The 16,575-nt window shown below is 39.2% G+C and overlaps 1 protein-coding gene across 1 annotated transcript in view; it reads left to right on the plus strand.

Moving 5' to 3' along the window:
- LOC136875585 (glutamate receptor) overlaps positions 1–16,575 on the plus strand; it is a 213,125-nt gene that overhangs the window by 168,135 nt on the left and 28,415 nt on the right. The window contains exons 6-7 of the mRNA XM_067149129.2: positions 4,876–5,052; positions 11,336–11,556. Coding sequence (XP_067005230.2) covers positions 4,876–5,052; positions 11,336–11,556 — 398 coding nt within the window. The remainder of the gene's footprint in view (positions 1–4,875; positions 5,053–11,335; positions 11,557–16,575) is intronic.

The raw sequence follows: 16,575 nt of genomic DNA on the forward strand, positions 1-16,575 counted from the left end.
AAAATACAGTGCATTAAGTAATATTGAAAACTAAACAGCAAGACAATACTTCTCACAACTACGACCATTAACATTCTTCCAATTACATTCACGGCAGCTGCTCCATACACTGACCCCAGGGCAGTCCTTAGTCCACGGTAGTACACACACAGTACTCGAAGGTAGTAGGCTACTCTCCTGAGTGCACGACGGGGCACAGAGAGCAACCAGCTCTTCTGCCGTTAAGCTCAATCGCTGACTTCACGTCTGTACATGTACAACACTCCAGTCAGTACTCTAAGGGAGTACACACACCGTACTCCGCTTAGATACTCTGAAACCGGCAGGACACTGGCGGCAGCCAACACTACTGTCGCGACAGCTCGACTACTGTATTCCAATACTGACTGGTGAAGCATCCACACTATAATCACTCCTCGTGTGCGGTGGCCTTGTATTTATATCTCGATGATGGGTTACTACAATATTCAGGAGCCGGCTAGAGACGGAACATTCACATTTTATGTTTTCCAGAAGGTGCAGGGTAAAACCAGACGAAGAGAACAATACATTGTGAGGCCAGCCATGCACATAGGCTGAGAGGTTCCTGTTGACTGGCTGGTCCCTTCCAGGAAGAATCTAACAGGGCGAGACATGACTGGCACGTAACATTACTTTCTTATCACAGCAATTTAGATTCTCGGTCCATATGTGCGTATAGCTGGGTCCGGAATATGATATTGATGTTGACACTTCCAAGCCTGTGGAAGAGAGAGGAATTTATAATACCATGTGTCTAAACTTAATGCTTCTGATTTGTTTCATGAGAGAGGCATGGAGAATAGACTGCATGTTATTGATGAAGGTATAGCAGTTAAAAGAACATTGAAGTTAAGATGGTTATATGAAAGTATACATATTTATGATTTGCACAGAAGGAACATTTCATTGAAAGAAAGAGTTAATGAGATATCGGTATGTAACTTCTATCTAAAAAATAAAATAGGAAAGGACGAAAGGCCCCCATTTTGCTTGTTTGACCAACCATTAATTGCAAGTTCAGTTCAAGTTTATGAGAAAAACTGTATGGAAATTGTAAATATAGGCTTGGTAAGATCTTCAATGGTTTAAAGTAGTGTAGCTTTAAAATGTATTTTAGTAGATTACATTTTAAACAAACTTTATACCAGCGCCGTACTTTCTACTTAGAAATGTCCTGCATGCACCCGTGATGTATGGGATGCCTATTCACTTGTTTACGGAGGAGCGCTACAACATGCTGTATTTCGGTTGTGAAAGAAATAGCAATAATTTTACAGCACACGTTCCATAACAGGGTGCATTTGTAAATACACCAAAGATGCAGGAAAGAAAATGTAATAACTTACTAATTTATAAATAGAGACGAGAATTATAGGTACTAAAAACAGTTAAAATAGGCAGGCATATAGGCTCTTAAATTAGCCAAAATAGGCATGTAAATAGGCACTAACGTGTAAAATAGGCAAAAATAGGCATAAAAATACTTATAAATCAATAACACGCTCAATTACTCTAAAAGGAATTTACAACAAGCAACATTTCAATGTTTTCCGGTAACAATCTTCTTCTCCTGTCGGGCAGAATGTTTTGTACTGAGAGAAATCTCTCAACATCACAGGAAGTGATTGGATAAAACTTCAATGAAGCCACTTCATCTACCTCACCTCATAGTACCTTGGCTACCTTTACCGTCGTTTTCCATCCTGGATTCTGCTGCAGGACTCTTATGGAACTTTTTGCTGACAGCGGCTACCTTTCCAGAGGTTCGGTCAAAATTTCTCCTAACTTATTCCACAACCCTGAATGACTCCACCGGGGGAAAGCCACTCGTTTCTACTCGGTGATTGCTCCCGGCAGCTTGTTGAAGTTTGAAGATGCTCTAGTTTATGCAGGGGGAGGGGGGATTAGCTCCCATCATTGCAGTGCACAGGTCTATAGAAAATTGTTGTTGGTCGCTGTTCACAGTGGACTGGTAGAAAAGCTGCGATGACAACGCTTCCTGTACCCGTGTTAAATGCATCGCAATATTTTTGTGTTGATCTATATGGTATTTTTTCACATTCGATCTGAAAAATAATAAAATTTACTTAAATTAAAATGTTCTTATATTCCTACAGTTGGGCAAGTTGGCAATAATGCTTAGTATAAACAGAATAATGGCGTATGGCCTCCGGAGAGGCCTGGTGCAGGTCTTTTTCTCGTAGACGGCCTATTAGGCGACTTGCATGTCTGTGAAGATGAGGGCCTTACTTAGGATGATTTCTAATGCGGAAAACGTCACACACACCCAGCCCCCGAGCCATTGGAATTAACCAATTAAGGTTATAATCCCCTACCCTACCGGGAATCGAACCCGGGACCCTGTGAACCGAAGGCCAGTACGCTGACCATTCAGACAACAAGTCGGACAGTATAAACATGCATTCGTTTCATTAAAAAAATAGAAAGACTATTAGAGGTGATGTTTCTAGAAGTACGCATTCGTAATTTACATGGAAATATGTCCTCAAAAATGTTCAGTTATAATCTGGCAGTTTCCTGTAGAGTTCGCCGGGTGAAAAAAATCATGAAAATGACGCGAAACGATACCTGAGTAGCGTAGAGGAGAGAACCTTCCTATATGCTTGCCAGAAACTCACCAAGCTGCCTCTAGCAGTATTCTTACTTATATAGAAGAATTAAAACGGAGGCACTATAAATCTCAGATTTTTGAACATTTTATATGTTGCTATTCACCGGCTTTGATCAGCCGGGTCTGGTGTCATGAAGACTATTTTCTGTTGCCTGCAACTGATACTGCATCATGCGTGCCCACAAGGCTGTCACCCTCGTTAAAAATTAGAAAACTGCGTGATTTAAAATTGTCGTGGCATGCGCCCATAAACTTACTTTTTGTCACAATTTAGCAAAACTCTAGATGGAATGCTAGAGCTTACGCACCCCAGATTATCTCTGCTTGCCCCCCCCCCCCCTCCAGCACAACGGGTACCAACTAACTGGACCTCACCAATCCAGACCAACGGTCTTTCCACTGGCCTGGTCTTGTAAAGATAGTCTTTGTAGCCTTGTTAAACACGCTGTGACATCGTTCAAGCCATGCCATCTTGTATGTCTAGCCTCTGTGACATCGTCCTAGCTGCACCACATTCGATCTTCAACCTACTGTATGTTTCGCGAAGGCATAGCGGAAGCGTAATAGAGTTCACTAGAGCCTACACATAGCGCTGGTGAAAGTTACTAAAGATTTAAAAAAATGAAATTCAATTGTAGTCCGCTTCTTTGGTATAGTAGTTAGCGCGATTAACCGCCACCAACGTAAGCCCGGGTTCGATTCCCGGCTCTGCCACGAAATTTGAAAAGTGGCACGAGGGCTGGAACGGGGTCCACTAAGCCTTGGGAGGTCAACTGAGTAGAGGTGGGTTCGATTCCCACATCACCGGGCGAGTTGGCCGTGCGGTTAGGGGCACGAAGCTGTGAGCTTGCATCCGGGAGATAGTGGGTTCAAATCCCACTGTTGGCAGCCCTGAAGATGGTTTTCTGTGGTTTCCGTCTTCAGGGCTGCCGACAGTGGTGCACGAACCCACTATCTCCCGGATGCAAGCTCACAGCTACGCGCCCCTAAGCGCACATCCAACTTGCCCGATGATTTCTTCGGGCATCGCCACAGACACCCTTCTTCTTCACAATAACTCACAACACGTTCTGAAGATAAAGCGTACGTGTACAACAGTTTACATTGAGAAGGAGGTATAAGGGTTCGCGCTGATTGGTTAGAAGGTTGGAGGGGTTGAAGGCTTCGAGGTCAAATTGTTCCTTGTTTCTCCTGACATAAATTTCCCAAGAACTATTTCTGGTGACTTCCAAGAATTCCCATTTTTGTTCGTGGGGTAAACAGATCTTGAGAAATGAGAAGATAATACTGTCGAGTACATCAGTTAAAATATAATGCACTGGAAGAAAATCGGCTTCTTTAAAATAGATTTAAAAGGCATCAAATAGGCAATTATACTCCAAATAGGCACACACCCCTGAAATAGGCATTTATAGGCACAATAAAACCGACTAAATCTAGCTTAAGGGAACCTTAAACGGATTTATCTCAAAAGCCTACGTTTCTGAACACAGGAATAAAATAGGCAAATAGGCAAATTCCCGTCTCTATTTATAAACGTGCAGACATTCCACTCTGTAAGAGTTGTTTGTATGAAACAAAAACCAATATTGTTCGTCGTTGCTGAACTCAGCAGCCATTGCCGATATGCAGGCAGCAAATGTAGTGCTGCTGTACCATACACCAGCCTAGTACTATGAGGCCGAAAACGAGGTTTACTAATGCAAGGGGTTGCATTAGACGGGTAGCGCCGAGGAACATGTTGCGAGCGACCGTCCAGTTTTCTCTTCATATTCTGATGTAATCTGCCTGCTGGTGATAGTGCCCCTGTGAAAATCAGTTAGCAGATATCCCATTCATCACTTGTGCATGCGGGACATATATAAGTAGAAAGTACGGCGCTCACGGGCCGCCTGGTGTAACCAGATTTGCCATACTTATTGATATTTGTGTTTCTGAGAACAAGGAAATCCTTCTTTAACTTTAATAAAATAATTATTTTGATAATTAGAATATGTTTTTAAGGATCTTCCAGTTCTTACTTCCACTAAATTAATTTTATATTCTTAAAATTAAATTTGTTAAGCGTTTACTACAAACTTGCAGTCTTTGCAATTCAAATTCCAAGCTATTTTACTACGGTTCGAAAGCTGTAAACAGTAACTACTTACTATATACTTTTACTATTCTTTAATATGTCATAATATATTGAAGTTTTTAATTTATACTTTAAATCTTTTTAGAACTACGACAAAGGTGCCCAAGGACTATAGTTTTGGCACAGTTGATAGCAACGGCAGTTGGAATGGTGTTGTAAGTATGTTGATTAATAATGAGGCAGATATTTCTGCTACGGCTTTGGACATGTCTTCAAAGAGAGCAGATGTTGTGGACTTTTTGTTCCCGTTAACGTTTTCAAGGTAAGAATATTCACAACTTTACTTGTATTATTTGATTTTGAGAAGCAACGCCATGCTCGGTAAAATATTAACTAGTCCTGAAAAGATAAATTTTGAAGAAAACTAGAATATAATAATAATAATAATAATAATAATAATAATAATAATAATAATAATAATAATAATAATAATAATAATAATAATAATAATAATCATAAAATGGTATGTCCCACCAACTTATTTTACGGTTTTTAGAGGTTTTAAGGTGCCGGAATTTTGTCCTACAGGAATTTTTTATATGCCAGGAAATCTATCGATATTTGAGCACTGCAAAATACCACCAGACTGAACCAGAATTGGAACCGCCAACTTGGGCTCAGGAAGTCAACGGTCTACCGTCTGACCCACTCAGCCAGGCAGTGTATGATGCATCCTACCGCCTGTCCTAAATGCGCTTGGGTAGCCCCTCAGGGTGTAGGTCCTCGAAGTGTACTCTAACTAATATTAATCTTAACAGACAGGATGGGGAGGTACATACGCTAGAAATAAGAACTACAGTTTAGGGGTGAACTCTCAATTTATTGAGCTAAGGTGAAGTACATAAACCAGAATATATTAATATAACATTGTACAAAATTTACATTGCCACGAAACATGACGGGGTATGCCGCCCTTCTTAACTGACTCTGATAGATTATCGGAAAATGGGATACGTTAATACACGGAGTAGATGAAACAAATTTGTCCTATTGTTTCTCGGTCCTGAGACCATTAATCTATACTGCATTTTTATGCAAGAGAGAGACAGGTTTCGCACCGAAATAAACCTATGCCGGTTTCTACGGTTTCAACACATTATTCACACAAACAAAATAGGTACATGGATATGGGACCAGACCTTAATACCCCCAAAAAGCACTGAATTTATGTCGTGGGCGCGACCACACCTTAAGAATGGGACAAAACCAGGAACGTTCGGTGCAACACCACACGTGCATGGCATAGAGTAAGAACACAATCATAACATAATGATACACAGGGACCTGGAATACATAAGAAGGAACTTACTAACATTACTCTAAAATAAAGGCACACGGGGATGGAACCGTCGTCCACTAGGCTCATCTCTTGAGCTTCGGGGGTACCTCACGTCACCCTGACCACGAAATCCTTCCTATTCCTTCACTGGTCTCCATCAGGTGCCAAGTACCTTGCTTAGTAGTTAATAATCGGCGATATGAGCCGTTAGAAACTACTTTCACCAAATATAACTACTGACAACTTGTTAAACATATTTAAAAAAGCTAAAATTCCTAATAAACAAAAAATGATATTTCTGAACCTTATTGATGTACCACCTCCCCTTAAACCAGCTGGAGATGTGGCCGTGATTCTCTTCCCTAGTCTCGACGGCCCTTTAAGTATATCTGGCTAGTGAGGGGAAGGTAATTCTCTCCGTCGCAGATACAACACAATTAACATCCTAGTAAGCCACGGACGGAAATATTTCCGTACTCAAAATGCACAATTCCTGCTACATTTACTCCAATATCTCTGTAATGGCCAGCAACAATTTATCCATCCATTTATTTCTTTAGTGGCCGGAATATATTTAATTATTCATTCATTAATTCATTCATCTATAATGTCTGCTATCTTGAGACATCAATGCAGCGGCCAGCATTTATTTATTCACTTATGTCACAGCCTTATGTCTTACAATTACCTGTATAACGTATTGCTTCAACACTTCCTCAGCTCATCTTTGGGCTAAAATCTTAGTCACTAAAACCACTCGGTCCTTTGCCACATTTAAGAAGACCTTCACTATACATCGACACGGATATAACCCTGGGGATCACATTAAGGAATTTACACGGTGGAAACCATAGCTCCACACAAAGGATGATGCCCTCTTCATCTGAAAATCCCTGTAAATCTCATGCACTAAGAAGAAAGAAATATGCGTACTATAATTTTACATGTATGTCTCTTAACTTCCAGATTCCTTGTTCAGTTCTAAGCGTGGTCCCTGCAAACCCACCCACAGAAATAACCATGTGAAGTACTTGATTAAAAAATGTTAGTATGATAATTGAACACTCGTGATTCCTACTAAAGTATTTATAAGCCTCAAATAACTAGCAATCCCATACGAAATCCAAAGAAAATATAACATCTAAAGAAACATGCATACAGCCGGCCGTTCTCCAGCTATATAACAAAGAACTATCCGTGATACGGCATTAATACTTTACAATATTTACAACAGCTGGGTACGAAAAAGTCTCTTAAATAAAAATTTATAAGGACTTATCAATTTTCCATCTCGTGACAAATGTCAGCCCCTTCATGGGCTGCCATCATTGACTTAGCCCATCATGGCGCTGGTACCGACTGTAGAGAAGGTCTGGAGTTCCGTTCCAGCGAAGGGTACTATTCTAGTGGTCTCGTCTGGTTGATGTGGCGGCTTCTGCTTCACTGCGGCACGAGGTAACATCTCGGTTATTGATAACTCCCGAACACGTCTTATGCATTTGCGTGTCGCCCGAATTTTGGAGTTTGCGACTACCACGCGGGGAATTCGAACTTGTGAACATCTGTCTCAATATACTGTCGGTAAGTGAGAGATGAATTTACTCGCCCGGGCCTTAAAAAAGATGACAAACATGGCGATGACAAAAAGATGACAAACATGAAATTCCAGGTGTAAGGCTAATCTATGAAGATGATTTTTCCTCTTGGTAAAACTTACAACTTGAATTCTCATTCCATTTACTTACTTACCATTGTCTGCTGTCCATCTCATTACATACCCTAGTAAAAGTCACCCTGCAGTCGCTCACAATCCTGCAACTCATTTACTACTCTATACAGTAAAACTTCATCCGCAAATATCCTTATCTGTGATTCCAGAGTCTGGCTCCATGGCTAAATGGATAGCGTGCTGGCCTTCGGTCACCGGGGTCCCGGGTTCGATTCCCGGCAGGGTCGGGAATTTTAACCATAATTGGTTAATTTCGCTGGCACGAGGGCTGGGTGTATGTGTCGTCTTCATCATGATTCCATCCTCATCACGGCGCGCAGGTCGCCTACAGGAGTCAAATCAAAAGACCTGCATCTGGCAAGCCGAACTTGTCCTCGGACACTTCCGGCACTAAAAGCCATACGCCATTTCATTTGTGATTCCAGATCTTTACTCATATCATTTATATATATATATATATAAGAAAACATAAAGGCCCAATAATACTGCCCTGTGAGATCCCTCTCTTAATCATAACAGGATTAGATAACGCTTCACCTACTCTAATTCTCTGAATTTTATTTTCTAGAAATATAGCCACCCATTCAACCACTCTTTTGTCCAGTCCAGTTGCCCTCATTTTCATCAGTAATGATCTATCCTATCAAAACGTGCTGGCCTTTGGTCACAGGAGTCCTAGGTTCGATTCCCGGCAAGGTCGGGAATTTTAACCATCATTCGTTAATTTCTCTGGCACAAGGAGTGGGTGTATGTCGTATTCATCATCATTTCATCCTCATCATGACGAACAGGTCGCCTACGGGAGTCAAATCGAAAGACCTGCACCTGGCGAGCCGAACTTGTCTTCGGACACACCCGGCACTAAAAGCCATACGCCATTTCATTTTCATTACCCTATCGAAAGCCTGGTATAAGTCATTAGTTATAGTCTATTTGACACCCTCTGCTATATCTCGCTGGAATCCTACAAGTTGAGCTTCAGTGGAATAACCTTTCCTAAACCCGAACTGCCTTGTATCGAACCAGTTATTAATTTCGCAAACGTATTCTAATATAATCAGGAAGAATGCTTTCCCAGAGCTTACGCATTACACATGACAAAATTACTGGCCTGTAATTTTCCCTTTATGTTTCCATCCCTTCCCTTGTACACTGTGCTATTGTACTGTACTTGTACTATTGCAACTTTCCATTCATTTGGTATAGCTCCTTCATGCAAACAGTAATCAAATAAGTATTTCAGGTATGGCACTATATCCCCCTCCCCCAGAAACCTTATCAACCAAGCTGCCTTTCTAGCTTTTAAATTTTGTATTTTTTATAAATGTCTTCATTATCATAGGTAAATTTCAGTATTTCGCCATTAGTAGTCGCCTCCTCTATCACGACAGAATCTTTATATCCAATTGCCATTACATATTGCTGACTGAATACTTCTGCCTTCAGTAAAAGTATCTATATACGTCCTTCCATTACTCCCTAAAATTAATGTGGCTGCCAATTATGTTTGCCGTCATCCTATTGTTGGATGGCAGTTTCGCTGAATTCAATTTCGTAGTGAACTCTATCAATCTCTCCTTATTCCCGCAACCATTCCTAACTCTATTCCTTTCTCATCTGCAATCGAATATGGTGAGTGACAGGTCGAAAGCTTTTTTAAACAACAACAGTGTCTAACTTCATTATGTGCACAAACGACTATCACTTCATTGATTTTCAGTTCTGCACTGTCCAGCAAATAAAAGAAATATGTCCGTTATGTCCTTCCTTCTTCACCATGATAAAGGATTTTATCTGAATTTTTATGTTTCTTTTGGAAAGTTGAATTTCGAGCCCTCTTTGGGATACTTCAGTTTCTGTGCAAACCTACCAACTATGATACGGAAAGATATTTTGGGAGACAGTGAAAAAAATGTTCTTGGCAGAGAATTAAAAACCTTACTGTTAGATAACCAGAGGTATTGAACGAAATGAAGAAAATGAGGGATCTGTAAGGAACTAAATAATTTTATTTTTTTATTTTTTGCTATTTGCTTTACGTCGCACCGACACAGATATGTCTTACGGCGACGATGGAATAGGAAAGGCCTAGGAATTGGAAGGAAGTGGCCGTACAGTAGTACATACACTCCACGGACAAAGTATCTTCACAAGCTTCTGAAGTTACCATATGGTCAGGGATAAATTCATTCGACTTTTTATTTCCAATTTTTCCATGGAACAAACCAATCTCCTTCACTTACTTTTGTCCTGGAACCATTATTCCAATCCCTACCACAAATATCCGATGATAACTCTTGCTAATGACGTAATCTTGCAACATTAACATACATATTCAATATGTCGGATAGAGAACGTATTATTTCATGCTCCTGGTTCAATCTGCCTATCCATCTATCTACCTATCTACAATTCAAAATTGACTGACTCTATTCTAGAGGTTAGCAATGATGGTCTACTAAGATAATGTCTAATTCATGTTGATAGGTTTTTATACAGTAACAGTAATACATGTAACCCATTTGAAATACAGAGGAAATTTTACTGCCATTTTCAATTATTCGCCTTCACTGTCTTAATTCAGTGACTATATGGTATGCGACAGTATTTTTAAAATGCTGTTTAACGCGGATGAAAGTACAATCATAAATAAGCAGAAAACAAGACTCTGAGTCATTTATTTCTATACTGCTCTTTGCACGTTGTGCTCTTTAGTTTGATGATGATGATGATGATGATGATGATGATGTATTAATTAAACAATCATGTGGATTAACAACAGCACGTCATAATATCTTCTGTAGTGGGAAGAGGAATTAATACATTAATGCTAGATTTCACAGTAAAATTTTGGATTTAATTTTCAATTATTCATTTAAGAGGACAATAATTGGACTATTTCCTTCCTGTTCTATAAATAGCAGAAAGAAAAGACCACTGATCTAGAATATACTATACACGGTATTGAAAATTAACATGAAAGTGATGAACTTCTGTTCTGAAATAAGAATGATGACAACCACGGCTAATTTTCTCTCAACTAGAAACAAAGAACGTACACCCCTTCAGAATTATTAGCAGCGTTTTCTCGCCTTCTATGCCTCAGAGACTATTGAACCAGTGTTAGATAATAAAATTCCAATCCAACCCAAAACATTCCTACAGGTAGAAATAAAGCTAATGGTTTGCTGCAACTTGCAACATCCTGACACAGTGTAAGGTATGTTATATACAACACTCGTGCTCTAAAATTACTCTTTCGCTGGATTGAGTAGCTTAGATGTTAGAGCACTATCCTCAGCGCAATATGTCAGGTTTGATCCTGACTCTGTCAAATATTATATGGAAGTGCTCAAATACGTCAGCCCCTTATCTGCAGATTTATGGGCGCGTAAATGAACTCCTGAGGGACAAATTCTGGCACCTTGTCTTCTCCGGAAACAGTAAGAAGTATCGTTGCTAGTTGAATGTAAAACCAATAACATTATTACATTACTCTTTAATCAGTTACTAACATTATGATTACCTCTTTTACAGGTACTGCATGTTCATCAAGAAGAAATCGTGGTATGTTCCTAGATGGAATTCCTTACTAAAGCCATTTAATGTTTGTCTGTGGCTCACAGTGCTCGTAGCAGTGATAGCAAATGCCACTGGACTCACTATCATAAGCAAATTGGGACATCGTTTCTATGACGAAAAATATTTTAGTCCAAGCGACTCCTTGCTTTATGTCCTGGCAGCCTTAGCACAACAATGTAAGGAAATTAATTTACTAAAATATGATTAGTCGGTTTAATAAGTTAGGTGTAATGTTAATATGGTAAATAATTTAACGAAACGGCAAGTTGGCCGTGCGGTTAGGGCGCGCGGTTGTGAGCTTGCATCCGGGAGATAGTGGGTTCGAGCCCCACAATTGGCAGCCCTGAAAATGGTTTTCCGTTGTTTCCCATTTCACACCAGGTAAATGCTGGGGCTGTACTTTAATTAAGGCCACGTCCTATTCCTTCCCACTCCTAACCCTTTCCTATCCCATCGTCGCCATAAGACCTATCTGTGTCGGTGAGACGTAAAGCAAGTTGTAAAAAGAAAGCGAATTGGCTGCATAGTATGAATCATACAGCAATATTGCATTTGGGAGATGATGAGCTAGAATTTCACCGTCAGCAGCCCTAAAGATTGTTCTCTGTGGTTACCCATTTTCATACTATACCCGTTTACGCCATGACATCACTCAGTGAGAAACACGAAACTACCTACAAGGCGTTCGATTTACGTATGGGAGGTGGGTATATTTCTGTGAGTTCTATTCTTTTCTGAAAATACAGATAATAATACTGAACCCATAATTCTACGATGATAAATAATTGCAGATATTTATTTTAGCTACAAATAACTTTTTGAGAGTAGCCATGTTTTATTTCGAGAGTCTCGCTCCCTCCGTGGGAACATAATTCACCGTGGCGAGCGAGCCACCCTCTCGTGAAATGCCGGGACACTTCGGTTGATATCGAGTACTGACTAATTTAGCAATTTAAGAAAAACCTTCACAACGAGAGATTTTGGCGACATGGTTAATCCAGGAATAAAAGACTGAAATGATTAATAAACATTAAATGAATACAGAATCCACAGGGTGAATATAATTGTAATTAAGCCTGAGGAGAAGTTGGCGTCCGTGCTGGCGGATTTGCTACACGTGCCGAGGTCAATCCCTAAGGAAGCCCGCGAAGTTACATGTCAGAAATAAATTTATTGCGCCCGTTGAAAGTATGGGGAAAATATAAAAATAACACCACCGTGAATTATAATTCTGTCTGAATTTGTGGAATAAATTTCAGGAAGATTGGTCCAGCGGATGTGGAATTAGAATATTGCACCAACAAGCTTCATACTCAGAGTAGCGTCCCCTCAGAGGGTATAAAAGGAATCCCCTCCACTCACATTGACACATTCTATCTGAAGGTTTGGACCGTGGAACCCACGTCGCATGTGTACAAGAAAGTGAGGGATTTGTGTCTTAAAAATAACTTACGTTATATATTCATGGATGGTTCAAGTGGAGTATTTCATTGAAGGTGATAAAATTTTCATGAGCTTCCGCCGACGAAAAACCGCGAAGGCATAAATCTATATATTAAAAAATTTATGAAAACTACAGTCAGTCAGTCAGTCCAGCCATTCTATTCGGTCGATTTCCTTCATTCTTTTTTAACTGAAAGGTATTCATGCACAGATTTGTCATCAGGTACTATAAATCACTTAAATTCCGCCTTCCTCAAATTATTTGATTTTTTCAATTTTTTGTCTCTTTGAAGCAATCATATGTTTGGTTCTAATTGAGGTACGGAGTTCGTTTTGGCCTAAGAACACTCAGTGGATCAACCTATTTCATTTCAGCTCTTAATTATTCAAATTGGTTGATTCTGAGGAAAGTTATGAGTGCACATTCAATTTTACGCCTCATATCTTCAGCATTTTTTTCTCATTGAAGCAATCGTATCTTTCGTTCTAATTGAGGTACGCAGTTCGTTTTAGTCTAAAAACACTCAGTGGATCAAGTGCTTTCTTTTGAGGCAATAAATACTTAAATTGGTAGATTCTGAGAAAAGTTATTAGTACATTTGTCTCCGTGACTAAGACCTTTGAAGGACTTTTAAACAGTTCGGCGCGTAGTGTTGTTTCAAGGAACGTTTAATTCAATTTCTTTGTGTGATGTATTTTCAAGTGTTTTGTTGACATAATATTACTTTCTATTACCACAGCAGATCATGTGCTTTATTTCATTAACTCGAAACTTTGCAAATACATCCGTGTGGATAGTAACGAACAACGCCATACTTTGTACATTGCGGGCTGAGCCAGCGGGAAACTGCTAGTATCTACTTAAAATAGTAGCTGATGTCCCTTTATTACACTGTGTGTTTGAAATTGTCAAGGGAGGTTTGGAGGCTAGTCAGAAATAGGTCTGATTTTGTTATCTTTTGAAACACCTGTCATTATTAGGGACGAGAACAGAGTCCCGGGAGATCGTCGCAGTCGACAGCAGAGAGGGAAGTACTTTCACATGCTAAAAGAGCGAGGGAAGTGCGTCATTGGTGTTGTTAATTAATAGCGAGGGTAAAATCTGTGTATTTTTAAGTAATCTATAAGAAGATGATGTATTCTACAGTCAAGAGCAGCTGAATCTGAGGGCAGCTAGCTAAAATGTAGCCAGAATCTCCAAAATGACTACTTTCCAGGTCTGGCTATATTTTGTATTAATGTTGTAGATAGAATTTGTTTGTCCCAATAACATTTTCCAGTGCGTGTGTCGAAGTAGTATTTAAAAATGATCAGGCGAAAGTGTTATATTTCTGGACGTCGTGTGAAACTCTGCAGGGCAGTAAAGATCACGTTGAGAAACCGTAAAATGCGAAGTTTAAATAATGTGTTAAATTTCTTTGAGATATTGTTCAAACTGATTAAAGTTAGCAAGGTGATAACTAAAATGTAGTCGTGGTGAATACAGTAATTTCGAATATCCTATGAGTTCAGAAAAAAATAGTCGAAATAATAATAATAATAATAATAATAATAATTACAGCAGGGTAAAATTTTTCTATGTTAAACATGTATTTAACAGAAATGTTGAGTGTGATTTGCGTTCGTTTCGAAATTCAGTGAAGTCTGATAGCGTTATATTTATTCGTGGAAAGTTAATTTTTGTGACACCGTGTATGTTGGTGATATAGGAAATCACGGTGTGTTATTTTGTCCTTGAGGTCCGAAAGTTGTAATGAAATGAATGAAAAGATTCTTATAAAATTGTTCGTCATGGGAGTATTAAGGTTTGAAAGGTTTTGAAACAGGAAGAAATGGATTGTGTCGGAATGATACGTTGAGAGAATAGTTGTGTAGATGTTGAAGGCATAGGAAGCCTGTATTTCATGAGTAATGCCGCTGTGATGATAGGCGATGGAGAAGAATTTTTGAGACAGGCTATATTTGTCGATGGCGAAGAATTTTTGAGACAGGCTGTATATTAAATGTGATATTTCTGAGACAGGCTGTATAATGATTCCGTTAGCAATCTGGAACAGCTGACTGGTTGAATGATGGTCAGAGTCGAAGTGAGTGCTTTGCGACGCACATTATGATTTCAAGTCAAGAACTCCCCGTGATAAACAATTTCTGTAGAAGATTGTAGCTCTTGGTAGTTAAGTCCAAATGACGATTTATGTAAAGTCAGCATAGTGCATGTTATAGTAAGCGACCTCAAGAGTAGAAGGGCATTCTGAAAACACGGTTGGTGTTATTTAACTGTTGCAACAAATTTCCATTCAGTATATTTTTTTATTAGGAGGCGAGAATATCATTAAATTGAAAACATTGTGGAATGAAATATTGGACGTTATTGAAGTGATAGTTTGGCTGTGTAGATTCAATGATTTTTGCTTCCCTGGATATTTCGTGGATAGAGATGTTTTGGAACAGTGAGATGGTAGGCGATTTTGGGCCTCACCCTAGAAAAACAGTGTGGATTTTGCGATGGTGACGATTATTGTTTTGGCGATATTCACGTAAAGTTAGACGGGTGCTGAATTTATTATTATTTTTCCAAATTTCACTGCGTGTGTTGAGATCATGTTTGAGTCGTGGATTGAGTAGCCGCGCGTTATTAATTTTTTATTTCACGTTTTATTGACGAGAATGGACTTTGTTGTATTTCCAGACTTGCATTCATACTGTGACAAGCTTCGCTTCATTGTGTGCTATAGTTTTGGCAAGGTTTCAAGCTAAATATCAGTAATTATGTTTGAAGTTTCGATTTCGTCTTACATTTTAGAGGATGAGTAGACATCCCAGTTTCCGCTCGACGATATATTTTGGACGTTACGCGTATCGTAGGAATATACTGATGAGTAGACGTCCCCATTTACTCTCAACGATAGATATAGGGTGCTGCGTGTGTATACAGATGTTATTCTTAAGGTGTGTGGACACTATGGAGGCTCGACGACAGGGTTAGGGTGTCGTCTGTATATAGTCAAGTCTTAGGTTAGGTGTTTTTCCGAAGTGACTTGAACGATGGTAGTGTCTGCAGTAGTGTATGTAATGCGAAGAGTGTTAGCAAAGTAATATTGAGGCCATGTTTCGGCACAATCCTTACTAGCTGAAAGGTGTTTACATAAGAGAATGGAAGCAGTAGAGGCATAAACGTGAGGGTTGTCCAGCATTGGATACTGAGCTAATGGAGATTGATTATTACTGCTGATTGCTACGCGCTTTTAAGTTCACTGAACTTTAGTATTTTAATTTATTTCTTGACTTAATTATTTTGTCGTTCAAACGTCCGATTGCTTTGATAGTGTGCGTGTGGACACTTAGCCTATTTATGTGAGACTTGAGTTACGAATGCGGTTTCGATTCGTCAGCTGTGAATATATTTTATTTTCAATTTTCATTCCTTCATTTTATAATAGGTGAGACTTTGGTCTATCAATAACTTGTAGTTAGTTTATTGGCACAAACATAAGTAGACGGATTTGTAATGGTAGTCATAATTTGTCAAATAGAATTCCTTAGACTGTTTTGGTATTTTTGATATTATTTTTCATGTGGACGTGTAAGTTTATTAAACTTAACATAACCGTTTATAACCTGAAAGTTGGTTTTATAAGATTATTTTTCGAGTGATTTACCACCTTTTCTTTAACTTCAGTGTTTAGCATTTCTTCTAAATGCATGTTGAACAAGTTTTTCCTGCATTTCGCAGTTTTGTTCCTTCAGAACGA

Source organism: Anabrus simplex, chromosome 6 (assembly GCF_040414725.1).
Source record: "Anabrus simplex isolate iqAnaSimp1 chromosome 6, ASM4041472v1, whole genome shotgun sequence".
NCBI classification, from domain to species: domain Eukaryota; kingdom Metazoa; phylum Arthropoda; class Insecta; order Orthoptera; family Tettigoniidae; genus Anabrus; species Anabrus simplex.